Here is a 14151-nt window from a genome sequence, read left to right as displayed (position 1 = left end):
CCTCATGTTCTTTCCCTTGGTTTCTCAGCTGCTCTCAACAAACCTTCTCGTTTTTCATCTGCAAGTAATTTTGCGCTGAATTATTCTACCTAGAACTTCCTGCATCAGTCTATTTTGTGAGACAAAGTTGCTAATGTTAGAAAGGGTACCAGGTCTCCTGTAGATAATGTCTAACAATGGTGGGATCTAGGAAAGAACCATTAGTAGGTTTGCAGCCAAGTTGTATTAAGCAACTGATAATATTCATGTGATGCCAGCCATATATATTTTAAACTGCCAATTTGGGAAATCTTCTGCAAGTGTAATTGTCTTACTTCTTGCTGTTCATGCACAGCAGTGCACGAGTAGAAAATGCAATTTAGTTTAGAGATACAGCATAGAAACGGGCCCTTCGGCCCACGCAGACCATCAATCACCCATACAATAGTTCTGTAATCCAACTTTCTACACACTAGGGACAATTTACAGACTCCAATTAACCTCCCTTTCTTTGGAATATGGGAGGCATCCACAGAAAACCCACACAGAGAACGTATAAACTCTGCACAGACAACAACTGTAAATAGCCAAAGTACACAATCTGAGGTTCAAGATCATCTTTAATCAGTACCCATATATAACGGTACAGCAGGTTGTTAGTACATCGTGACCGCATCTAAGACTGAGTAATGTAGGAAGTGGGTGTTAGTATGAATCATACAGTAGGGTGGGGTAAGTGATGCTATTCTACCATGATTGGCTTTCATGCATAAACCAATCTAAAGCAATGATAGTCCGGATTAAACCCATGTGTCTGGCTCTGTAAGGCAGCAACTCTACCGCTGCAGCATACAGCAGAAGACCCCCAAGCAATGGTGACACTGCACAAAATATAGTATTTTTGACTTAAACTTGAATTTGCATTATTGTATGTTGAATTGAAAACATTGTGCTTTATTTTGCTAAATGTATAATTGCATGCTGTCTGTGTTCACACAAATATCAATTGTGAAACTATGACTGATGTGGATTTGATCAAGGAATTTTTTGAGAACGGTTAATTTTTGGCACTACATGTGAGTGATAATTTTCCTACTTTACCTCTTGATTAGATCCAAGGAAGAGGGTTCTTCTAGTGATGAAGACCCAACTCAACCAAATGAACCAGCAGCAAATGATTCAAAACATACTGAGAACCCCACTCAGGGATACTCTGTTTCCTACAAGAAGTCTCTGCGGTTATCTTCGGAACAAATTGTAAGAAAGTCTTCCACCACATGATTATTTGCTTCATTTAGATATTATTATTCATTTTTAGTACATAGGGGTTCAAGACATACTAGATTTCTCAGATGCACATTTAACTTCTTGCAACAAAAATGCTTGAGTACTTTTAGTTTAGAGATACAGCACGGAAACAGGCCCTTCGACTCTCTGAGACCATGTCATCCACCTATTCAAATTAGTTGTGTGCTATTGCACTCCCTGCTAATTAAGAGCAATTTTACAGAAACAAATTAACCTACAAAGCAGCAATTTTTTGGGATGTGGAAAGAGAACTGGAACACCCAGAGGCAACCCATACAGTCGCAAGGAGAGTGTGCAAACTCTACATGGACAGCTTCCGAGATCAGGATCAAGTCTGGGTCTCTGGTGCTGTGAGGCAGCAGCTTTACTAGTGTGCCACCTTTGCTACACCACTGTACTGCCATCAATATTTTGAAATATGTTTAAGATTGCTGTGTGTGCAATATATTTGCTCTACAATTGAATTTCTGAACCCAGCAGATACGTGAAGTGTGTACCAAAACTGGGGCAAGAGCTATGAGCATAGTATATTTATTTTTATTCATTACCTGAGGGATAACGAAGGGTGGTGGATATATGGAATGAGCTGCCAGAGGAGATAGTTGAGAAAGGTACTAACAGAGACATTACTAAGAAACATTTAGACAGGTACATGGATAAGACAGATTTAGATGGATATGGGCCAAACGCAGGCAGGTGGGACTAATGCAACTGGGACAAGGTGGCTGATGTGAGCAAGTTGGGACGAAGGGCCTGTTTACATGCTGTATGACTATATCCAATTTTAAATTAAATAATACAATTCTGGGCAGGTCTAAAGTTTGTGCTGATAAAACAGTGAGGGTACTCTAGTGGGTTTAGGGATTCTGGGAAAGAGAGGAGCTTACAACTTTAATATGAAAAAAAGCCAAGTTATTCACTTCTATTCCTTGACAATCATGATGGAAATCTGTGTCATTCTTGGACATTTTCTTGAGGCAACTACCACTATATATTGTCTGCCATCCAGAAAAAGACCAAATATCTTTTTTTTTAAATTAGTTTGGTGATACAGGGCAGATACAGGCCCTTTGGCCCATCGAGTCCACACCGACCAGCGATCCCTGCATACTAACACTATTCTTCACACTAGGGCCAATTAGCCTACAAATCTGTACGTCTTTGGAGTGTGGGAGGAAACCAGAGATCCCAGAGAAAACCCTCGCAGGTTATGGGTAGAACATACAAACTACATAAAGACAGCACCCATAGTCAGGATCAAACCCTGTTTCTCTGGTGCTGTGCTGTAAAACAGCAACTCTACGCCAACGTGCCGCTGCCAAACCTTTTTCCAGAAACGTTTACTCCAGTCGTGACTGATGGCTTGGTTTTAGAGAAACTGGTGACAAGGTGAGAGTAAGTGTTCGGCACGGACTAGAAGGGCCGAGATGGCCTGTTTCCGTGCTGTAATTGTTATATGGTTATATGGTTAAATGTAATTTGAGAATGAAGTGTGAATGAAAATAGTTAAACTCTTGAGTCTTAATTTTTCTTCTTCTTGTGTTCATGTATACCAAAGGCAAGTCTTAAACTGAAAGAGGGGCCAAACGATGCAGTCTTTAGTATAACAACACAGTACCAAGGTACCTGCCGCTGTGAAGGAACGATATACCTCTGGAATTGGAATGACAAAGTCATCATATCTGATATTGATGGAACAATTACTAAGTAGGTTGTGGAAATAGAAAGTACATATACACTATCGGGTTCTTTTCATTAAAAACAGCGATTTTTTGGGTGGCAAACAAGTTGCTTGAAACAACCTTTAATACAATGTGTAAGAAGAAACTGCAGATGCTGGTTTACACCAAAGATAGACATAAAATGCTGAAGTAACCCACTGAGTTACTCCAGTATTTTGTGTCTGTCTTCAATACAGTTTTATCTATGAACCTTGAAATTTATGTAGGTTTTTGTTGCTTTTAAGTATGATGCAGTTTTTTTGCCAAGTAATTTGTTGTGCAATTTAAGAAAAAGTATTTTGAATGCCATTCTTGAATTCATACTAGTGTCTTGTCAATAAAAAATCATGGAAGCTTACCCTCTCTTTTTGTTTTCAACTAAACTGTGTGTGTGTTTTGTTGATTGCTTCCATAAGTGATGGTTTCATTTCTGTTGCATTCCTGCACATTTCCCTCTTTAAAAATGACTTGTGATCTTTTAAACTGTACTTTGAACTTTTTTTAATAGCCCTGTTGCACTCTGTAGCATTCATTATCCCCACTCTCTTGATTCTCGTATGATCCAGCCTTTTGTTCTTTGCTTCATTGTCTTTTTCCAGTGTCCATATCCTTTTGAATCATTCTATAACGACTCTGAACAGCTTCTTACAGTGAAGTTTTAAGTTTCTACTCAACAGGACCAAGATTTTCAAAGGTCATCTAATTTATAAATCTGTTTCTATTTTCTCCTTTATTACTTTCATGTGTTCTTAAAGAATTGTATGTGTGTGTGTATATATGTAAGAGTGCATTTAAAAAAAAACTTTTCCTCAGTCGCTCTGAGCACTGTGGGCCATAAATCTCTGGGCTTTTTGATCCTTTGTGTTGGGACTGGCTGCTAGAAACTTCAAAGAATGCATAGGGCAAGGCTGTTTAGCACTTTAAAATTGAGCAGTCATTGGAAGACTGAGCCTGCAATCTTGCACTAAATACACTTTCCAATATTCCTTATACCAAAAATCCATCGATTTTTAGCTTTAAAATTAACAATCGACCCCTAACACTCTTGCAGAAGAGTTCCAGGTCTCTGTTACTCATTTGTACAAGGCTTGCTCTTTTTTTAAACAATGTTTCAATATCCTCGACTTCCTATACAAGAAAAATCATTTATTAATAACTTTGCCATTTTTCGTCTTAAAATCTTTGAAAGCTTTGACCAAATCATGTGCTATTTGTAAACTAATTTATGTCCTGCACTTTTTCCTATTTAAAGGTATGGCTTACAATCTTTGAAACTTTACTAAGAACTTTCTAGTGGTCCAATTGCAGTCTGCAGCATTCATTATCCTCCGATGATTTTCATATGATCCTGCCTGCTTTTGTTTTACTTCATTATCTTTGTCCAGATTATTGACCATCTGAATTCAATGCATCTAGTCCTAGCTTTCATTTGATATTTAACCCTTGGATTCCTAAAAATTATTTGCTCCCTCCAAGACCAATATATTCACCAGTAACTCTGTGTGGTCTAGGAACGAACTGCATATGCTGATTTACACCGAAGATCGACACAAAATGCTGGAGTAACTCAGCGGGACAAGCTGTATCTCTGAGGAGGAAGAGAAGGGTCTCGACCTGAAACGTCACCCATTCCTTTTCTCCATAGATAATGCTGTCCTGCTGAGATGTGTCTGCTGTGTGGTCCAAGCAGGATTTTGTCCAGAAATTTTCCAGATCTTTTGATATAAAGACCATCATTAATTATGTGTAGGGAAGAATTGCAGATGCTGGCTTATAGAATTAATTAGCCGCCTTTGAATAAATTGTAATCAGTCGGTGCATTATGTTATTGCCATTCGTAACCCGTTCACACAAATATCATTTGACTGCTGATAAGGCCATAGAATATAAAACAGCACAGCAAAGGAACAGGCCCTTTGGCTCATGGTGTTCATGCTGAGCATGATGCCAAGACCAACTCTTATCTGCCTGTATGTGTTCCATATTCCTCCAACCCCTGCATATTCATGTGCCTATATCAAAGTTTCTTAAACGCCACTAATGTATCTGCCTCCATCACCACCCCTGGCTGGGTATTCCAGGCACCCACCAATCTCTGTGTGCTTGTCCTGCACATTCCTTTAAACTTTGTAGGAAGAAGGGTCTCGACCCACAACATCACTTACTCCTTTTCTCCAGAGATGCTTCCTCACCTGCTGAGTTACTCCAGCTTGTTGTGTCCATCTTCCTTTAAGCTTTACCTCTCACCTTAAATCTATGCCCTCTTGTCCTTAATATTTCCCTGGGGGAGGGGACGAGGGGTCAGACTGTCGACCCTCTCCATGCCTCTTTAAATACATCTCTCACACACACACATATATATATATTTTACATAAGACATTAACAACTAGTTACCCCACTGCCCTCTTGGGATTATCCTAGCCATCATCTCTCAGGCCCATTTCTAAAACGGTATTAACATGTATGTGGTAATGCACATTCATTGACCAGCATTATCTGTTTCCATAAAGTTTGTTCTGTCAAGATATCTTTTCCAGTAAATTGTAAACATTCACTACATGGGATAAAATAGGAACGTATTTTTAAAGATGCATCCACCTTCAGGTTATAATAATACTGATTAAGTGCTTGTTTAATCACTTTTTTATTTTGTAGCTATCAAATGTGTGACTGCCTTTCCTATTACTAATAAGACACTTATTTTAATTCCCATCAATTTGTACTCTTATTTATGACAAGTCTATTTAAGATCATCTGTTTATGGTGGTCTTTTAACAATTTCCTTTAAGCTTATTGTCTGCAGGTAACTTATTGTGATATTTCTTCTAGGTCTGATGCTTTGGGACAAATCCTTCCACAGCTGGGCAAGGACTGGACCCACCCAGGGATCGCAAAGCTTTATCACAAGATACACGAGTAAGTATCTAGGAACCATATTTCAGGATTACTAGATGGCATAGCTTTAATATGAGGGGGAGCAAAGATAAAAGGAGATGTGTGGGGCAAGTCTTTTACACAGATGATGGTGAGTGCCAGGAACACATTGCCAGTGGTTGTGGTTGAAGCAAATATAATAGTGACAATTGTAGTGCGTTTTGTCTAGGCAAATGGATATGCAAAAAATGGAGAGAGATGGGATTATGTGCAGGCAGATAACAGATGGTCTTGGCATTATGTTCGGCACAGACATTGTGGGCCGAAGGGCCTGTTCTTGTCCTCTGCTGTTCTATGTTCTATGAAAAATAATGGCCAAACACAAAAGTCACATTCTTTTTTTTCATGCTGCCAATTCCACTTCAAGTAATAACAGAAGGTGCTGTAAATGAATGGCAGTTGAGGAAGCATCCCTGGGGAGAAAAACAGAGTTAATTTGTGGACACAAGGAACTGCAGATGCCGGTTTGCCAAAAAAGAGACAAAGTGCTAGAGTAACTCAGTGGGTTAGGCAGCATCTCTGAAGAACATGGATAGGTATATAGAATGTCTATATCATGGATAGGTATATAGAATGAGAGCAAGCCAGCTGAGCATCTTCCTGGCTGAATTGGAATTAGTGAATGGATTGGGTTGACAGCCAGATCCTTCTGCTACACCCCACTCACCTCACTGCAGCCCCCTCTACTATTCGGCTGTTCCTTACTTGGTTTAGACATTTTTATCTGCAAAGTGTTAAATTTTACCGTTTATACTTCCAGAAACAACATAACAACATCAGCCACAGAGTCACACACTGTAGGTGGGGCAGATGGTTAACCATGACTTTATGAAGTTAGGAATCAAAATGTGCAAGGAATACAAATTCATGTTAACATAAAATAAATAACATTTGTTGTACGGGAGTTAATTGAGATCTTGTTTTAATGTCTACAATGTATTCCATTTCAGGTCGTATTCACTGATAATACAATTTACTGTTCTTTATTTGCTTAAAGGAATGGCTACAAATTTCTTTACTGTTCAGCACGTGCGATTGGCATGGCAGACATGACGAGAGGGTATTTGCATTGGGTGAATGATAAAGGAACAATCCTTCCTAGAGGACCTGTACTGCTGTCCCCTAGCAGTCTCTTTTCAGCTCTTCACAGGTATGTATATGGCAGGATCTCCAATCAGTAATTTTAAACTCTTATTTCGCTGATTCCCTGTTGACTGATTTTAATTTTGGCTTGAATCGTGGTATAAATGTAATTTTGAGAGCCATCTAACTTGCCCAGAAAGTTCTTAACCACTTTTGAAACTCCAAAATGTGTTGTAATAACAAATCCTTTTTGCGGAATTAGTGGAGACATGGCCTCATCTACAAACCCCCGAAGGTTTGATAAGTGAGTTGAAACTTACTTTGTGCATAGTTTATGACTGAAGTTTAACCATCGAAAATAAAGTGCAGAAGGTTGCTTTAATTTAGTTTAGTTTATGTTTAGTTTAGAGATACAGCGCGGAAACAGGCCCACCGGGTCCTCGCCGACCAGCGATCCCCACGCATTAACACTATCCTACACCCACTAGGGACAATTTTTATATTTACCAAGCCAATTAACCTACAAACCTGTACGTCTTTGGAGAGTGGGTGGAAACCGAAGATCTCGGAGAAAACCCACACAGGTCACGGGGAGAACTTACATACTCCGCACAGGCAGTAACCATAGTCTGGATCGAACCCGGGTTTCCAGCGCTGCATTGGCTGTAAGGCAGCAACTCTACTGCTGCGCCACTCTTTCACCAATTGTAGAAATAAAGAATTACAGATGCTGGTTTATAGTAAAAGGAAACAAAGTGCATGAGTAATTCAGCAGGTCAGGCAATGTCTCTGGTGAACATGGGTAGGTAATGTTTGACTAGAAGAGTCCCAACCAGAAATGTCACCTATCCATGTTCTCCAAAGATGTTATCTGACCTCCTGAGCTACTCCAGCATCTTGTGACCTTTCACCAATTGATATATTGGCTTGTAAAGGAGTTCATGGATCTGGCTATTGATAAGCAGACTGATTTCCTCATTAATATCATGGTGGCAGATTGGGAAAGGGGGAGATGCAGCGAGACCTGGGTGTCATGGTACACCAGTCATTGAAGGTAGGCATGCAGGTGCAGCAGACAGTAAAGAAAGCGAATGGTATGTTAGCTTTCATTGCAAAAGGATTTGAGTATAGGAGCAGGGAGGTTCTACTGCAGTTGTACAGGGTCTTGGTGAGACCACACCTGGAGTATTGCGTACAGTTTTGGTCTCCAAATCTGAGGAAGGACGTTATTGCCATAGAGGGAGTGCAGAGAAGGTTCACCAGACTGATTCCTGGGATGTCAGGACTGTCTTATGAAGAAAGACTGGATAGACTTGGTTTATACTCTCTAGAATTTAGGAGATTGAGAGGGGATCTTATAGAAACTTACAAAATTCTTAAGGGTTGGACAGGCTAGATGCAGGAAGATTGTTCCCGATGTTGGGGAAGTCCAGGACAAGGGGTCACAGCTTAAGGATAAGGGGGAAATCCTTTAAAACCGAGATGAAAAGAACTTTTTTCACACAGAGAGTGGTGAATCTCTGGAACTCTCTGCCACAGAGGGTAGTTGAGGCCAGTTCATTGGCTATATTTAAGAGGGAGTTAGATGTGGCCCTTCTGGCTAAGGGGATCAGGGGGTATGGAGAGAAGGCAGGTATGGGATACTGAGTTGGATGATCAGCCATGATCATATTGAATGGCGGTGCAGGCTCGAAGGGCCGAATGGCCTACTCCTGCACCTAATTTCTATGTTTCTATGTTTCTATGTTAATAGGTCTTCTGTAGATTTAGTTTAGTTTATTGTCACATGTAGCGAGGGACAGGGATCATTTGTTCTCACACAAGGTAGATAGAAATTAGATGTCTTGATAAAATATGAGGTTTAATTATTAGGTAGTTGAATCTGCTACAGTGCCGGAAATGTTTCTTGACAAAACCTGTTGGACTTGGCCAGGCATCAAAGATAATCCAACAATATTGCTAGATTGCATCTGGTAGAGTGGAGTTGTGAACATCTGACAGCATAGGTTCACTCCTACTCTGTTAGCTTGTTTTCCATATTAATGTTAAACATTTTATTGTTTCATTGAAAAAATTCTCAATACTGTCAAAGTAGCTGTAAATTAAAACATTTAGAGGAACATTTTCCAGAATTAACTTGTGTTATCTGTGTTCATAACCACAGAAGTAAAAGGTAAATTACTCAAAATCTTTGACAGTGACATTTCCCCGAGGCGGAATTATCTCTAAACTAGTTTCATTTGTCTGTCATGGATTATTTGCATTTCAACCTATCAAATAAAACATGACATATAGCTGGTAGGATTCCAAGTCACAATCCTGACTAAGGTTTGTGGAACAGGTTTTATGCACAAGTAAAAGTCCATTCTCCCTCTGTATATAGTTTTTTTAGTATTAGAGATATGGTGTGGAAACAGGCCCTTCGGCCCCACCAAGTCAATGCTGTCCATCCATCACCCGTACACACTTTTACAGAAACCAATCAACCTACAAAGAAGGGGCTTGACCCGAAATGTCACCCATTCCTTCTCTCCAGAGATGCTGCCTGTCCCGCTGAGTTACTCCAGCATTTTGTGTCTTATAATCGGATTAAACCAACATCTGCAGTTCCTTCCTACACCTACAAACCTGCATGTCTTTGGGATGTGGTAGGAAACCAGAACATCCGGAGAAAACCTGTGAAGTCACAGGGAGAATGCAAACTCTACACAGACAGCACCCGTAGTCAAGATCGAGCTGTGAGGCAGCAGCTTTACCGCTGCACCATTGTGCCTTTATTACTTGTAGTATAAGCAATGATAATAAACAGGAATGAATTGTACATCTGATGTTCTACCCATTTAATTGCAGAGAAGTAATAGAGAAGAAACCAGAAAAATTTAAGATAGAATGTTTGAATGACATCAAAAGTCTGTTTAATGTTTACACCACCATCCTTTCTACGCTGCTTTTGGGAACCGACCGAATGTAAGTTACTACCAATACTTCCATAGTTTAAAAATGGCCTAGTGAATGTTTTATACAGTAGGAAAGCATGCAAAATTCCACACAAAGTTAAAATACCTATATTTGTCAGACTTTGTCATTTAATACTGATTTGTTAACTTGAGATTTCAATATCGGAACTTTTGGAAAGGGGAGGAAGAGGAGGATTACAATATTTCACATCTTTTGCTATTGTTTTTAGGATGTTTGTGCCTACAAGCAAGTAGGAGTCCCAGACTACAGAATTTTTACAGTTAATCCTAAAGGCGAACTAATACAGGAGCAAACCAAGGGCAATAAATCTTCGTAAGTATTCCTTTAGGACCAAGCTTTTTTTTTTTTTTGCCGCCTGTTCTTTGCCCTGCATAGGAACGCTGAGAGACAAGGAACTGCATATGCTGCTTTACAAAAAAGAGACAAAGTGCTGGAGTTACTCAGCATCTCTAGAAAAACATGGATGGGTGACACTTTGGTTGGGGCTCTTCTTCAGACTGATTCGATAGGCAACTTTTTGGGTCGGAACCCTTCAGTCTGAGGAAGGATCCTGAGCTGAAACCGTGCCTATGTTCTCCAGATATTCTGCGTGACCCACTCACCAAAGGAAGCTGTGCAAGATGCAACAAAGAGTATCAGAAATATCCTTATGGCACCTGTGAAACCCTGTCATGTATGTAAACCACACATGTTGTTCTTTTACCACTGACAGCAAATGCCACAACAGTTCCATTTAAAGGAACTCTATGACTGGGGAAATCAACTAAAAATATTTTAAATTGAGAAAGGAAAATGCTGGCAAAAAAACTAGGGAGCGTGTGTAAAATATATATGTAGAAGATTTTTTTTGTATTATGGCTGCACTTTGCCACATTTTTTTTTATTGTCAGTAATTTTACACTTTTTAACATAATAACCATTTCAGATCCAAGTAGTTGGTTCACACCCAGTGAGCGGAGGTGCCAAGGAATTTGGAACAGATTGACGTGCCAATTCCTACACCAGTTGCAGCTTTCCTCAATGTGTTCAGTCTAAAACCATTTGCCTTTATACATGTCAAATCTCAATTCTCATCAATGACCATAATTTCCCATTCTTCATTCCTGGATGTCTCATGCAACAAAAGCTTTTCACTGTACCTTAGTACATCATGACAATAAACTAAACTAAATCTCCTTGCTGAGAGAGCACAGCTTTAACGTGAGATGGATAAAGTTTAAAGGAGATGTACAAATTATATATATTTTTAACATAGAGAGTGCTGGGTGCCAGGAATGCACTGCCATACAACAATGGCAGTTAAGAAGCTTTTAGATCAGCACATAAATATGAAGGAATATGGCTCATGTGCAGCTAGATAGGATTAGTTTGTCTTGACATTATGTTCACCACAACATCGCACAAACAAGGGGAGTTTGTCGTTAACTTCCTTGTACCAACTCACTACAATTCTTAGTACATTACATTCCATCCCCCCCAATGGAAGGGTGCAGGGAGTATTGCAGAATGTGTCAAATTATTTCTCTTGTTTCACTCTGTCATTGCTTACTTTTGTTCCAGCCTTCCAAATGCCACACACAGCTTCTGCCCTTGCCAACTACTCCTGCACAATGTGGTGCTCCATAAATATCTTTTATGCTCCCCAAAATGTTGACACTGGGTTATTCCTTTACACAAAGCTCTTTTCCAAACTTAATTTTCCATGGAACATAATACAGAAACGGCCTTACGCACACAATGTCAATGCCAAACCTGAAGCCAAGTTAAACTAATCCCTGCTGCCTGCAATACTCCATGTGCCTCCAGCCCTGCATATTCATGTGCCCATATAAAAGTCTTAAATACCGCAATTTTATCTGCTTTCACCACCACTCCTGGTAGTATGTGCGTGCCTCTTTTTTTAAAGTTGCTGCTGCACATCTCATTTAAACATTCCACTCTGATTTTAAGAGATTCAAGATTCAAGAGACATTTATTGTCACATGTACCAATTGGTACAGTGAAATTTATACAGCCATACGAATAAAAAAGACCAGAACACACAAAAGACTTTAACATAAATATCCCCACACAGCGGAATCAAAGTTTCCCACTTTGAGGGAAGGCACCAAAAGTTCAGTCATCCTCCTCTTTGTTGTTCACCCGTGGTCAGGGCCTCCCGAGCCCCCGCAGTTGCTGCTACGGGTGGTCCAATGTTCAGGCCCTCTCGCCGCGAGAGTCCTCTAATATTATTTCCATCCTGGGAAAAATATTCTGTCCATCCATGCCTCTCTTAATTTTAACCTTTCATTATTCTTCCCTCAGCTTCTGACTTTCTAGAATAAATAAATCCTAGTTTGTCGAACATATCCTTGAGGCACGTATCCTTTATAATCCAGGCAGCATACTGGTAAAGCTCTCAACACTCCAAAGCCTCCACATCTTTCCTGGGGTAATCAGAACTACACACACTCTGCCAAATGTGGTTTAACCAGCTCTATAAAGTTGCAACATGTCTTTCTGACACTTATACTCCTTATCCGTTCTTCAGTTTCTGCACTTTTCCCAACTAATGTTCCTCCAATGCAAAAAATCCATTATTATCTCCAATTATAAATTGTACTGAGCCTTCATCCACTTAAACTTTGGGTCAAAATTCTCTACATCCTGCATAGGCTGGAACCCGGAGATTGTAATAAGGCTGGGTCATTTAAAACTGAGAAGAGGTATACATTTCTTCATTCAGGGTGGTAAATGGATCAACACGCTCATCAGGAAGGTTGGCTCCATCCTGGGAGTGGAGTTGGTTTCATTGGAGATGGTCTTGGGAGGATGCTCCTCAAAGTGCGGGGCATCTTGGCCAATACAGCTCACCACTTCCATGGTCAACCTGAGGAGCACCTTCAACAACAGACTGGTTCCACCAAGATGCAGCACAGAATGCCGCAGGAGATCCTTTTTCCCTGTTGCTATCAAACTGCACAACTCTTCCCCCTTTTGTCGTGGGGTAGAATGACCCCACCCACCCCCCAATCTTTGCACATCCCAAATCCTGGTCTTTCCACTCGTAACTTTAATTTCATGGTTCATGTATCTTGTTGTGTTTTATGATTGTTAGCAGACCAATTTCCATCCTGGGATAAATAAAGTTATATCATATTGTAAATGTTTAGAATTCTCTGGTGTGTGTTGGAGGCTAGACATTGGATTCCTTTAGAACAAATTTCTGGATAATAACGGTATCAAGGATTGGGCGGGAAAGCAACACTGGGGTAGACAAGTAATGATTATGATGCATGGAGGACCAGGTTCTTCGCTGGCCTACTGGTATTGATGTTGTCATGTAATGCTGAGTTTTGATGCCCATTTAATCACTCGCAAATCCCTACCAAATTTTATAATCCAAATTATCCTTCCACATATTGCACGGTTGCTAATAGTATAATGTGGCCATTTTCTTAATAAACGATGTTGATCTCCCATTTCCTAAATAGTCTCACAGAAAATATACTCAATATACTTGAATTAAAGTTGTGTACAATCGTATCCAGTTTACTTCAACCCTCAAGATAGAAAGAGATTTGTAATGTAAGTAGCTTGAGAGAATACGTATCAAGGTAAAGAGAAGTACAATTAGATTGCGCAAAGAAAACGGAGAGAAACGCCAGGCAAACTAGATTTCAATCGGACACAAGAGAAAATTGGATATGCAGTTGGAAGGAAAGAAACACATAAACATTAAATAAATCCCATAAATTTAAGAAGTGCTTTTTTTTGTGTGTAAGTTTCAGGGGTTTTGCACTCCTTTTGGCTTCCAAATAAATTCCTATTTATTGCTAAAGCCTTTATGTATTTTGATTACTATGTCAAACAATGCAGATTTAATCAAGATTTTTAATAGCATTGTCATAGGGTTGATAACATTCTAACATTACTGCTCTTAGAGCATTTTCAAAATCCTGCAAGCCACAGTGAAGTATTAAATCCATTCCTGATAAATATCTTGTTCATTTTTAAGGAAGTTTCTATCAAGTTTCATGTACAACAAAATAACTTCTTATGTTTCTGTGTTTCATCAGTTAAATGTTTATCCAGATTCCAGGTGTGTTTACTAATGCACATTAGCTAAGCTGTGAGCTGAAGGTTCTAGCATTTGATCAGTCCTCTA

At 39.6% G+C, this 14151-nt stretch overlaps 1 protein-coding gene across 1 annotated transcript in view; it reads left to right on the top strand.

Moving 5' to 3' along the window:
* lpin2 (lipin 2) overlaps nucleotides 1-14151 on the top strand; it is a 90742-nt gene that overhangs the window by 73623 nt on the left and 2968 nt on the right. The window contains 7 exon segments of the mRNA XM_055634202.1: nucleotides 1092-1236; nucleotides 2846-2994; nucleotides 5838-5924; nucleotides 6940-7092; nucleotides 9876-9951; nucleotides 9954-9992; nucleotides 10213-10316. Of these exon segments, the coding sequence (XP_055490177.1) occupies nucleotides 1092-1236; nucleotides 2846-2994; nucleotides 5838-5924; nucleotides 6940-7092; nucleotides 9876-9951; nucleotides 9954-9992; nucleotides 10213-10316 (753 nt within the window).

This window comes from Leucoraja erinacea, chromosome 4, assembly GCF_028641065.1.
Source record: "Leucoraja erinacea ecotype New England chromosome 4, Leri_hhj_1, whole genome shotgun sequence".
Lineage (NCBI taxonomy): Eukaryota > Metazoa > Chordata > Chondrichthyes > Rajiformes > Rajidae > Leucoraja > Leucoraja erinaceus.
Note: the sequence above shows the minus strand (reverse complement) of the source record. Positions and strands in the feature narration are given on the sequence as shown.